This window comes from Betta splendens, chromosome 2, assembly GCF_900634795.4.
Source record: "Betta splendens chromosome 2, fBetSpl5.4, whole genome shotgun sequence".
NCBI classification, from domain to species: Eukaryota; Metazoa; Chordata; class Actinopteri; order Anabantiformes; family Osphronemidae; genus Betta; species Betta splendens.
The window spans coordinates 5,123,782-5,135,796 of record NC_040882.2 but is presented as its reverse complement, the minus strand read 5'-3'; the positions used below and the strand labels follow the sequence as shown (position 1 = coordinate 5,135,796).

General features: G+C 41.4%; 2 protein-coding genes and 1 long non-coding RNA gene across 4 annotated transcripts; 2 read left to right on the top strand and 1 right to left on the bottom strand.

The window, feature by feature from the left end:
• Positions 1-667: 667 nt before the first annotated feature.
• gemin8 (gem (nuclear organelle) associated protein 8) lies at positions 668-3,058 on the bottom strand. 2 transcript variants are annotated; one of them, XM_029175458.2, is made up of 4 exons: positions 2,955-3,058; positions 2,644-2,715; positions 2,092-2,431; positions 668-1,578 (listed from the first exon to the last, which is right to left on the bottom strand). In XM_029175458.2, the coding sequence occupies exons 2-4, from the start codon at positions 2,644-2,646 to the stop codon at positions 1,319-1,321; spliced, it is 603 nt and encodes a 200-aa protein (XP_029031291.1). In that variant the 5' UTR covers positions 2,647-2,715; positions 2,955-3,058; the 3' UTR covers positions 668-1,318. The 2 variants fall into 2 exon arrangements, with proteins under 2 accessions (XP_029031291.1, XP_029031281.1); XM_029175448.2 differs by having other exon boundaries at positions 2,092-2,434; positions 2,955-3,057.
• A 3,022-nt stretch (positions 3,059-6,080) lies between these two features.
• On the top strand, positions 6,081-7,105 carry LOC114865558 (uncharacterized). Its single transcript, XR_003787536.3, has 3 exons — positions 6,081-6,206; positions 6,352-6,424; positions 6,744-7,105. It is a non-coding gene; the product is annotated as an uncharacterized LOC114865558 (long non-coding RNA).
• A 253-nt stretch (positions 7,106-7,358) lies between these two features.
• LOC114846356 (uncharacterized) lies at positions 7,359-9,119 on the top strand. Its single transcript, XM_055506969.1, has 5 exons — positions 7,359-7,718; positions 7,886-8,209; positions 8,466-8,598; positions 8,717-8,753; positions 8,840-9,119. The coding sequence occupies exons 1-5, from the start codon at positions 7,574-7,576 to the stop codon at positions 8,927-8,929; spliced, it is 729 nt and encodes a 242-aa protein (XP_055362944.1). The 5' UTR covers positions 7,359-7,573; the 3' UTR covers positions 8,930-9,119.
• The last annotated feature ends 2,896 nt before the right edge of the window (positions 9,120-12,015 follow it).

The window sequence follows — 12,015 nt, the reverse complement described above, 5'->3', positions numbered from 1 at the left end:
AGAGTAACTCAAAACTTTACATGCCTGCAGTGTAGACGATAAATTACCAACCTGAAGCTTTCCATATGTTACAAAAACTGCTCTGTTACCTCTTTCCTGTATCATTAATCATCTCATGACCCCTCTTAAACATCTAGTGAACCTTTGGAAGCCCCAAGGCCACAAGTCTGGACAAACTACTTAAATATATCCGAAAACAGCTCTAGAGGAAACTACTGATCAAAAACGTTACCTACAGCTGGCAGATGACACTAATGAAGACGAAAAAACACGTGACTCTTAGTCTGTTAAGCACAGATACTAAATAAAGATGTGGCACTAACGTCTGCTTATCAGTACACCTATAAGAAAACATGATTAAGGATTCTGTGCTGCAAAATGCAGTACATGTATGTAGGACATGAAGAAGTACACTTCAGACGACTATGATCCTGACATATTTTTGAGAGGTTGCAAAAAGAGATCAAATAGCACTCGTGCAATAAAGGACCAGATTCATGTTACACAGGCATTCACTAACTCACTCTCTTAGAGTGGGTTCATTCTGGTCACCAGTCCATCACAGGGTCACACAGAGAGACCTCCACTCACACCTACTGTACAGACAATTTGAGCTCCCCAGTCCCTGCATGTTTTTGGACTGTGGGAGTCAGCAAAGATATTAAAATTCAGGTATAAAACAATTTATTGAAAGACAATTTATATTAAAAAGTGCCACAGGCAAGAGTTGGAGCGAGCAAAAGTTAAAGAAAAAAAAAAAAAACCTTTACACCTAATAAAATTAGACACTATAGTGACAAATCACTTGTGAAAATTGGGTTAGGATGGACGAACATGTCTACATGCGAATAGCGTATGGAAATAGTTTTTTGTCAAACTATGTTAATGAAAAATCCTCCTGCAGCATGAAACACCAAGGAAACACTAGAACAATATCTTTCCATCACCTGCAGGATGATTTAAAGGACGTGCTGTTTAGTGTTTATACTCTGAGGGTTTGACATAATAATCAGATGACTGGCAAACAGTGAACAAAAACCTTTAGCATCACATGTATTATCACAACCATAAGTTGTGATTTGGAGCAGCAGCTGACAGGTCAGTGACATCCGCGTCTGGTGAAGCAGAAGCTCTGCTAATTTAGGTGACTTTTTTTGTGCTTAAAATAACTTGTAACCCTGAGCTAACCCAAACCATTAGTTCTGCATCAGCGGCTTCGTCAGCCACAGTCCATTACACGACAAAGCTGCCGTCTCACCCAGAGATCGGGGCAGGGATCTCCACCAAATCCAACAACTGACAGCCCTGCCCACGGCCGTTAGAGCTTCAGTGGGATGACAGGCCAGTATTTGGGCTGCCTGAGGTCACAGTTTCTATCAAACGTGAGCTGCATCGCCGCCTCCATGCCCAGGATCTTGGCTGCATCCTTGCCATAAAGCTTCTTCATCTCAGCCCCGCGTCTCTCACCAGGCCGCTCGGAGGGAGGCGCCGCAGTGCTCCTCCAGGAGACGCCATGCAGGTCCTGGTCGGCTGGCACGTAGCTGTCCTGCTGCTCAGCCTCCATCTGCTGCTGCTTCTCTGCAAAGACCACAAAACACACTTTATTATTTATAGACTGACAGCAGTCTCTTCACCTTCTCATATTTTATTACTCAAAGCTGCACTTTTACACACCGTTTTAAACAATTTGGTGAAAAATGTGTCGAGTGTTGTCTCTCTTTGATTCCTGCACGTTTTGTGGCGTTATAGACTGCCTTTCTGTTTTTATTACTAGGAGTCTAAACCATTGTTGTTGCATACGGCTCATATATCATCCCACCTATCACCTAATGAAACTAATGAAAGATTAGTCCAAAGGAAAGTCACTTGTGAAATACAAGACTGCTGCAGGTCCAGCGTTTAAAGCTTGAATGAAAGCATGAATTTGTTTTGGCATTCAGAAGTAAAGATTGAATAGTTATAGGGCCTTTATGCCATCACATCCATGTCCCAAAGTCAACAACCGTGAGACAACAATGTCACCTTAACTTTTTAATCCATTAACATATTGGCGCTTGTCCATCGGGGCAATCCTGCCTCTTGCTCACTTACTCAGCTCCTCTCTGTGCCTCTCAGTCTGGGCAAAGTACTGCCGAAGCTCTTCGCTGATCTCCATGTTGCTGACGTCGCACTCGATGTCGCTGTCGGAGCTGCTCTCCTGGTCGCCGTCCTCCCCGTCCCCACTGTCGCTCTCTCTGCAGTGCCAGTCCGCATAGCGCTGGGCTCGGCTGGGACGCGGCTCCTGGCGGCCGCCGGGGCCGCGGGCGGCCTCCAGGGCCTTCTGATAGGCACGCCTGTGCCGCTGGTGCCAGGCCGTGGCCTGCTGGTAGTGCTGCCAGTAGCGGCTGTACACCGGGCTGGAGAACCAGGACATCACGGTGCGGAGGTCCTCCTGCTGATGAGAACGGCACATTTTTATGTTTCCATTTAAATGAGTCAAATTTGCAACATCACATTTGTGTGTTTTAATTAAGTGGAAACGGGATGAGCTCATCAGCTCTTCGTGCAGAACACTCCACATGACACAGAACCTGCACCGTGTCACCGTTAGACTACTGTGGGCCTCGATATAAACGTACATTAACGGTGTTTAACACCACTTACCATGGCGGAGACCTGCAGCTCAGTGGGTCTGTCTGCCGATGTCTGACGTTATGGCCTCTACACACCGGCGACCTGTCAGCAAGAAGCAGATAGAATGACGGGAGCAAACACGAGATGAGAAACACGTGAATCGGTTAACACAACGTCCCTGCACGACACCGCTGTCAAGCTAACTTTGGGAGTTAGCTTAGCTGAAATCTAAAATCCCACAGGCACTGCTGGACGTTAAACTGCACAGCAAACGTGAACACGGTGCAACTACATTCAATGCTAAGTGTGTTGAGGCAAACATTCCAGCTGTAAACGTTTACCTGTGGTGTAAACAGTCCGAGCGGCACACGATGCTCGCTTCGCACACACAAATTGCAGTACACATTACCCAGAAGTCTTTGAGTCAGATCAAATCAGTTGCTGACCACGTGGCGCCACCACGTGGACACAGGGCGATTTGACATGTACATTTATGGACAAAGTTTACCTTTTAGCATTTATTCCATAAACGTCCCATTTTGGTCTTTCTCTAGAATAATATTCCTTTAATTCCTTTAATTTAACAGCATGTTTTTTGAAGGGCGGTCACTAGGCAATATTTATACTTGTATTACTACTTTTTTAATACCCAAATGTCATATGAATATACAACATGGCTTTGTGTTTGAGGTAAAGTTAACGTATTCAGTAAACATCAGCTGACCACACCATCAGAAAGGTCAGTGGTTCACAGACAACCATGAAAGCTGCTGCAAACGTGCACAGGCTCATCTGTTTCCCTTCCAGTGTTTCAAAGGCATGTTCACCCTCCTAAACAAGTACTTAGACACACAGCGTACCGTGCTGGTCAATCAAGTCAATGTTATGCTGCAAAAAATGTGTGTTTTACAGAAGAAGGCGTAGAACAGAGTAGCTGGGAGTGTTTGTTGTTTGTATATCTGGGTCATGGTTTGGCTCAAGGCTTCAAAGAGGAAATGGAAAAAACGCAGATGTTCCCTTTTAAAACACATTGCTGCCATGTTTGACACTAAAATACAGCAAGTCGTCCTCGTCGTCATATGCAGCTGAAACTAAAGATAAAGATCAACAAGGATGAGCTCAAACAAGAAATTGCTGCAAATCGCTGAATATAATAGTACGTGTTAATTACTTCCTTTAGACTGTTTGTTGAAGATGCACTGAGAGCAGGAAGTACATAGAGGTATGGGGGGAATTTCACCCCCCCCCAATAAATGATTGCTGCGCTCAATCGTGACTGAAAGACCAGTAATCAATGTGTCTGAACACAATCTGACCAGCATTAATGTAGCTCCTCCGTTGGTACAGCACTTGTACAGTATCGTACCTGTACTGTGTCGTGGATACAATAATGCACTTGGCTCATTTAAGGCCTAACACATTGTCTGACACTATGACCACAAGTCGTAGACCAAAGACAAACAAAGGGGTTTTTCAAGCTGCGGGTTTGGGTCTAGAGTTGCTTCAAAAACCAGAGGTGCTTTTTGCAGTTGCCTCGTTTTTGTGCATACAAAATCGATGACGCGACCTGATCTTTAGCAAAGTCAAAAATGTCAACAAATAGAATCTTCCCAGGATCTGAGCTAAGAATAGCTCTATTTCATTTATCGAACATGCTCATTCAATAAATAGAGCAATATTGGAAAGGGTCAGTGAAAGAGGTTTCATACTGATGCTGGCACCAGCAACCTCAACCAAGGGCTTCCTGTGTGGTGTGAACTGCTGCCAGGGTCATTTCACAGCACGCTGTCGACTTGAGGTTTGACCCCTGCTGGGGGGTCAGCGAATGGACGGATCCGTGTCTGTACAGTAGATGTGGCGTGTTCAAGATCACTGCGCTGCTGCTTCATCCCGTTTGGGCCAAGCTCAGCTGGTGCACAGCCGCCCTGAACTGATTCTGGAGGGTTTTTCATAAACCTGTGAACTCAACACAAGGAGTGAAAGTGTGGAGGCAACAGAGATGCCAAAATTAGACGAGGGTAGTTTACATTGTGTGGTTTTTTCTCTTCCTGTTCATGAGTGCAACAGAGTTGAAAACCTGATGTAAAACAGATTTGATTTACAATATTCGATCGCCAAATTTAAACTATAGAGAGAAAGACATGCGTCTTTCTGTACCTCAGCTTCACATATTATGGTCTTTTGTGTGTGATTGACCAACATTTGGCCTAGTTTCACTCTTCGGCTGCAACACGCCAGCCGTTTGAAGCACTATGGCCACTTTGACTTGGTAACCTGCTCGGTGCCAACCTGCCTCTGTGGTGTCAGCCTGTCAGGCTCTCGTGCGACGGCTCGGTTTCCAGATCTAAGCTTCCACCTGACGGAGATAAAGACGCTTTCTCCTCTGCTCAACAAACCAATGCGCCGTCAAAGACAACTGTGAACTGTGGCAACAGTCATGTGCTGTTCTCAGACAACAGACTGTGACAAAGCCTCTGATTGGTTGAAACTAGTGGTTTGTGCACGTTTGATGGCTTTGCAACAACCTTTATCATACTTTAAATGTAAGTGTAACAGTTTGTGTTAGCATCTTTGCTCTCGACAGTTAGACATTACGTTTAAAATCGATTCCTATCTATAAAAAAAGGTGTTGAATATCGTCAGTCTGTGAAAGTGCCCTCAGTGAAAAGTCAAAGCACTGATGAGCTGCACTTCCTTTTCAAGACATGTACAGTAAGAATCAGGGCTAGTTGGCCAAAGGGCCAGACTGGTGCAGAGCGTCTTCACTCCAGTAGCGTTTACTGGTTTCCAACAGCTTAGACTGTGCCGTTATGAGTCTGTGGAAGTGGGGCTTCGTCCTGGCTCTGATCCTGTACGTTGGCTCTGATGTTAAAGGTACTGCACTGAAGCTTTTCTTACTTCATAGAGATATATATTTTTTAATTGAATTAGTTTAGTTTTATTTCTTTTAGTTTGTCCTAATGCGTCCTTTGCACATATATCTTCTATTTATACGTGAGAAGTTCAAACCAACATGCGATTGTGATTGAATTTTCCTTTATTTGCAGCGACTGCTGTGAGAAGCACCGGGAGAGAACCTGTCGTGGCTCCAGTGTGTGACGGCGCCACACTGGGTAACATCACTGCTATTATGTGCACGGTCACGACGATGAGGAGCCGGGGACCAGCGTGTGGTCTCGCGTATCCACGCGGACAAGGCTCAGCAGACGAATGTGACTCCAGGTTCAGCCTCAGAGCTCAGAACGGCACCGTGTTCCTCCACCTGACCAACGTAACGCCAGACGACAGCGGCCGCTACTCCTGTAACTGTTCACACGCCCACGGCGTCAATCAGCTCCACATTGACCTCATGGTGCAAGGTAAACATCATTTGAATGTTCCAGTTATTGTGATAATACTTTTAATGTGTAATATTGTTGCGAGACCCATTCTAGATGCAGACAAAGTGCTTGTGTTGAATTCTTTTCAGGAGAAGGACAGTCCAGCTCTGCTCTGACGATGCTCAGTAGAACCACAGTGATCACTAACGCTGCTGCACTTGTGCTTGTATCTGGATTTGTGCTTGGACTCGCTCTGAGGAAGAAACACTGCAGGTTCTTAGTGGAGAATGTTTCTAGCAGTAATGGACGTGGACCTGTTTTCATGTAGCATTTCTATTGCTTCTAAATGTATAAAACACAGTTTGCAGTTGTTCTACATGTTATTTCCTATTAATCCTATTACCAATGCTATTTTCAGGCAGCGTGCAGAGGCCGGCCGCCGTGGAGTTCCTGCACATGGGGTTTTCTGCTCTTCGCTGCTTACAACAAATGTAAGAGCTGCTTTTGACAGTAAATGCTGGGCTCATTTTCACAAGTGGTATAAAGTGTTGAAAGCGTAGGGAGAGAAGATGGTGAAACCAAAAATGTCACCAGCTGCAGTTCAGGCTTAGTTTCCTGATGCCTACGAACATTTAGCATAATATAATAAATGATTGGACGCCTTGAAGGAAATTTAAAGTCATTTGAGAGTTTAAAGGTGCAAAGAGAGACAGGACGTCACGTCCCAAAAGCTTCACAGCTCAACCTGATACAAACATGCCGCCGTACGTTAGCATTTCACACAGAAACTAAACTGTTTCCTTTTTACAGGGCGAAGCTGAACCAGGGGACTTGTATGTGAATCTTCAGCAGCTCTCAGCTGATGTCCTCCAGAAGTGTGGCAGGAAAACGAATCCAGGCAGAAACACTAAGGGAAGTAGGACTGGAAGAGACCCTGATCTAATCTACATGAACATCTGAATGAAACTCGTCGTCCGTAGAACCATATTTCCTGTGAGGGAATGTATGTACAGTAACCTTGTGATAAAAAGATACTGATGATGAACATGATTTTCATGTTCTATGTTGTATAAACATAATGAATGTAAAATGGTTAAAATGATTTATTGCATTTTCCTGTTCAGTTTACGCTTTGCTGTCAGTTTGTACTCAAAGAACGATGCATTTGGGATTTTCTGCCTTTTAATAGTAGCTTTTAAATGTTTGCATTTAGTTAATAAAAGTTTAAACATCAAGCTCCAAACAGAACGTCACTATTTTCTTATTCCAAATAGTCTTAAAGGCCTTTCTGCGCTACACACTCGCCGAGGCTGTATTTCTATATCAAAAGGCAGCGTGAACGTTCTTGTGGCTGCTGTGCTGCTCCTTCTCTCAGCCCAAGTGTGAATAAAGCAGCCGGTGCTGCAGATGTTGGCTACGACGCAGCACGTACACTTCCCATCACTGACAGGCAGCGCTGTGAAGCTTTTCCTTAAATAGCGGCTGTACCCGTCGGCAGCGTGGGCACTCGTGCGTGTGGGGGCTTCTCTTGCACACTCGTTCTGCTAACCTGAAAGCTCTCGCTCACTTCCTTTCTAGAAGACCTCACAGTAACCCACCTCTGAGCTGAGGAGGTTTGAGGTTTACTGTAGCTGAGAACGATGCAGCTGCGTCTTTATTCCTGCTACAGTAAAATGCACTGTACGTCTGCAGAGCCTTATCGCTTGGATGATCTGACCACGATGGGTCCATGGCCAGTGTGTCTGGTTCTGCTGCTACCACTGACCATGTGCTCCGACAGAGAAGGTAATGAACCGTTTTAATGTGTAAAACATGAAAGTTATTTTTTTATCTGTGGTTTTAGGGTTGTAACTTTTTTTGTGCGTTGAAACTTGACGTTGATTCTGCATTTAACCAAGTCAAGCTAATGCTGAAATTATGTTTGATGATAACTTTTGATTGTATGATTTCAGCTACTATTGTTCAAAGAGCAGTGGGAGAACACTTTGTGACTCCACTGTGCTCCAACGCTACAAAGCAAAACGACAAGATAGAAGTTGTCGTTCTGGTAACGTGCAGCATCAGGAGACTGAGCAGCAGAGAAGACTGTCGTCTGCTGTATCGTCATGAAAAAGGCTTTGAACATGGATGTGGCTCCAGGTTCAGACTCAAAGCAGAGAATCACACTATACTTCTCCATCTGACCAGTTTAACAGCAGAGGACAGTGGGAACTACTCCTGTGAATGTTCACGTCTTAGTGGAACAATTAGGCTTCAATTCAATGTCACTGTGGAAGGTAATTAATAAAAAAAATTTATTTACCTTTGGTATTTCATATTTCTATGTATTTTTATGATTATTTCTCGATGTATGGTGACATTGTCAAACTTCAGTCAGTGTGTCTATATTATAAAATCAAATATTATGAAGGAAACAACAGCATATTTACGACTATAAAGAAACTTTAATTATACAAAATGTACTATTTTCTGTCTGTTTAAGAGTGTTTGCATATTGTTTTCACTGTCATGTTTTTCTTCATCTTATTTAAGAGAACGAAGACCTCAGCACAGATGACAACTTTGAAGTGCAGCAAACACTGGTTATTATTCTGGTAATAACCAGTGTTTGCTGTGTAGCTGTATTCATCATTATAACTGGATTGTTCCTGAGATGTTGCTTTAGGTAAGAGACTGTTGAAGTTCTAAATAGATAATCAATAAAGAAATACATCAACTTTGAATAATGCAAATACATAATAATGCTGATGTATAAATTAAAGAAATTTTATTTTATCCAACAGGAGATCGTCACAAAGACTAACTGTTCTTCCAAACACGGTACTTTACATTAAACTGAGTAATTGATTATCAGTCTCCTGTTTAGTTCACTCATTTATTTTAAATTTACTTTTCTGTTTTTTTAGGAGCTAGAGGAACCTGAGCCATATGACACCTTTATACAAAGAGAGAATGAACTTTATTCAGATGTTGTAATGACACAAATGTACATTTAGGAACACAATTTAAACTTTATAGTTCCTTCCATGTAAAGCCGTTTTCCTAGAACAAAATAATGGATAAGGTTTTATTGAAAGTGTGTCTCATTCTAAAATGAGTCTGAAAGAATAAAGAAACATTAATGTAGAGCCTGCAGAATTGATGCATTAATTGATGTAACAAATATGAATAAACTAAGTTGACATACTTTTTGACATACAAAGTAGCACTAATACTTTTAAACTGAATATTTTTACAAGATCACAGTTCACCTTTATTATACATGAACACATTGAACTACTCTGTGCATCTACACAGTGTGCATCACACATCTGAGTGGAGATACATGTGATATAGATGTCAGCAGGGTGCCGGCTTTTATAATAGGAGACATTTTGACTCAGGAAGCAGCTTTAATTAATCACGCGTGATCTTGACCTGATGTGCGGTGCCTTTGCTTCCTGCGTAAACATCCTGTCACCGGCCACACTGAGCCCCCTTCACGTCTCTGCTGCCTCGTGATGTTACACCTCTTGACTCTTGCCTCCCCCGCACTTCAGTGGCCTGCAACCAAACAGTTCTGAAGAAAGGCCACACAGTGAAAGGTGGAACTGCTGTCACTGAGAGTCTTTATTACTCTGAGATGATCTTATATCGAGTAGAAGAGACTGGTGCTAACAATGACGCCTATGTTGTTGTATTATTTGTGCACTTTATGTGACATAATTATCAGCGTTGTGATTAAAAGGGAACGCAGTAACTTACTGTTATTATGTTGTGACATAACAACGGTTGCATTTTGTGTTTGTGACTGGGGTCTAGACTCAGGACGTGTGAAGGCCGACGCTCATAAACATATAAGGTCTTGTGGGTCCTTTGAGGTTTAGTAAAGGGTGTGTTTGACCTCCACCCTACACTATACGTGGGCATTGTGTTCACTGACAGCAACTCTCATTCTTGTTCGACTCCTCTCCGATATGGAACAAAGGAAATTGAGACTCGTTCTGCTTTTCCCTCTGCGTTTGTGTTTTAATGCTAAAGGTACAGTAGAGGAAATGTTTGTTGTCTCTGCATCATGATTTATTCATTGTATTGACTTGTATCTTGGGACCAGTCAGTTTGCACTAATGAAACATTGAAACTCATATTTTTTACCGCTATAGGTGGATGGAAGCTGTGGTTGCTTCTGTTTTTGCCACATGCATTTTGCTTTGACAGAGAAGGTAGAAAAACAGCTAAATATTCTGTTCTTGTGGAAATTGTCCAGATACTTTATACAGAAAAGTTAATTAGTAACTGCATTTCATATTAATTTTTGATTGTATGATTTCAGCCACTATTGTTCAAAGAGCAGCGGGAGAACACTTTGTGACTCCACTGTGCTCCAACGCTACAAAGCAAAACGAGACAACAGACGTTATCATTCTGGTAACGTGCAGCATCAGGAGACTGAGCAGCAGAGAAGACTGTCGTCTGCTGTATCGCTATGAAAAAGGCTTTGAACATGGATGTGGCTCCAGGTTCAGACTCAAAACAGAGAATCACTCTTTATTTCTCCATCTGACCAGTTTAACAGCAGAGGACAGTGGGAACTACTCCTGTGAATGTTCACGTGTTAGTGGAACAACTAAGCTTCGATTGAATGTCACTGTGGAAGGTAATTTTTTTTTATCTTTGGTATTTCATACTTTTATGTATTTTCCTGATTATTTCTTGGTGTATGATGCCATTGTTACACTTCAGTCAGTGTGTCTATATCATAAAATCAAATATTACAAAGGAAATTGTAGCATATCTACGACTATAAAGAAACATTAATTATACAAAATGTACCATTTTCTCTTATTATTTGCACATTGTTTATCACTGCCATGTTTTTCTTATTCTTATTTAAGATAATGAAGACCTCAGTACAGATGACAACTTTGAAGTGCAGCAAACACTGGTTATTACTCTGGTAATAACCAGTGTTTGCTGTGCAGCTGTATTCATCATTATAACTGGATTGTTCCTGAGATGTTGCCTTAGGTAAGAGACTGTTGAAGTTCTAAACAGATAATCAATAAATAAACCCTCAAATAATGCAAATACATAATAATGCTGATGCATAAAATAAACAAATATTTCACTTTGTGAGTTTTCACACCTTACTGGAAGAACTAGTCTTCTATTCAGTATCATTGTAGAAGGTAATTATTTTAGAAGGTGAATAAATTATGTCAATTTTCAATTTGTAATTTTTCTTTTTCAATGATGCAATATGTTATAACTTTTTACAACAAATAATGTTTATATTAGTAGCAGATTCAATATAATAATCTAATTTTAATGTAGAAACATTAACAATCCTCAAAGTTGGGGCACCAGGTTCCTTTTAATGTGGGAACCCTACTTAATGTAATTAAACAATAAATATTACTTTAATAAATTAAAAATATTATTATCAATAATAATAATCTTTTCCTTGACAAAACCAAATCGGTGTAATGTCATTAGTTTCTTGGCGCTGTGTCAGTGACCTTGGATTTGAATATATGCAGATGAAATGCATTCGTTAACACCAACCATCAATGTATGATGGATGTTATTCTGATGTCACTTTTATTTATAGAGACTGTTGGACCTCAGCTACATCTGGAACATCTGTATATAAAACCTGCAACGCTTTGGTGAGAGATGTTGTTTAGTACCTAAAATGTTAATATCTAAGTATCATTCACATAATACAATGTAGGTTTTTGTAAAACTGTTAGCGAAAAAAAAAAACCCATCCAGATTTGACGACATACAGTAGAAGTTTGAAAAACATGTTTGACACATTTGAATGTTACCTTTGAATTTTGTGGGCACAAGTTACAAGTTACAGTTACAAGATGAAACAAGATTAAATATATGACAAGTGTATAAGTGTTGCTGAATTTGAATCTAGGGAGATATAAAAAAAACACAAATATGAAACATTTAATGAAGCTTTTCTGCGTTGTAGGATCCAGATGACCGAAGTACGAACAGTACAGTGATATTTAGTCACACATCTTCACTAATAAGGAAGTAAACGGAAAACACATTGACCAATGTGAAATCTATAAAAATATCATGATGT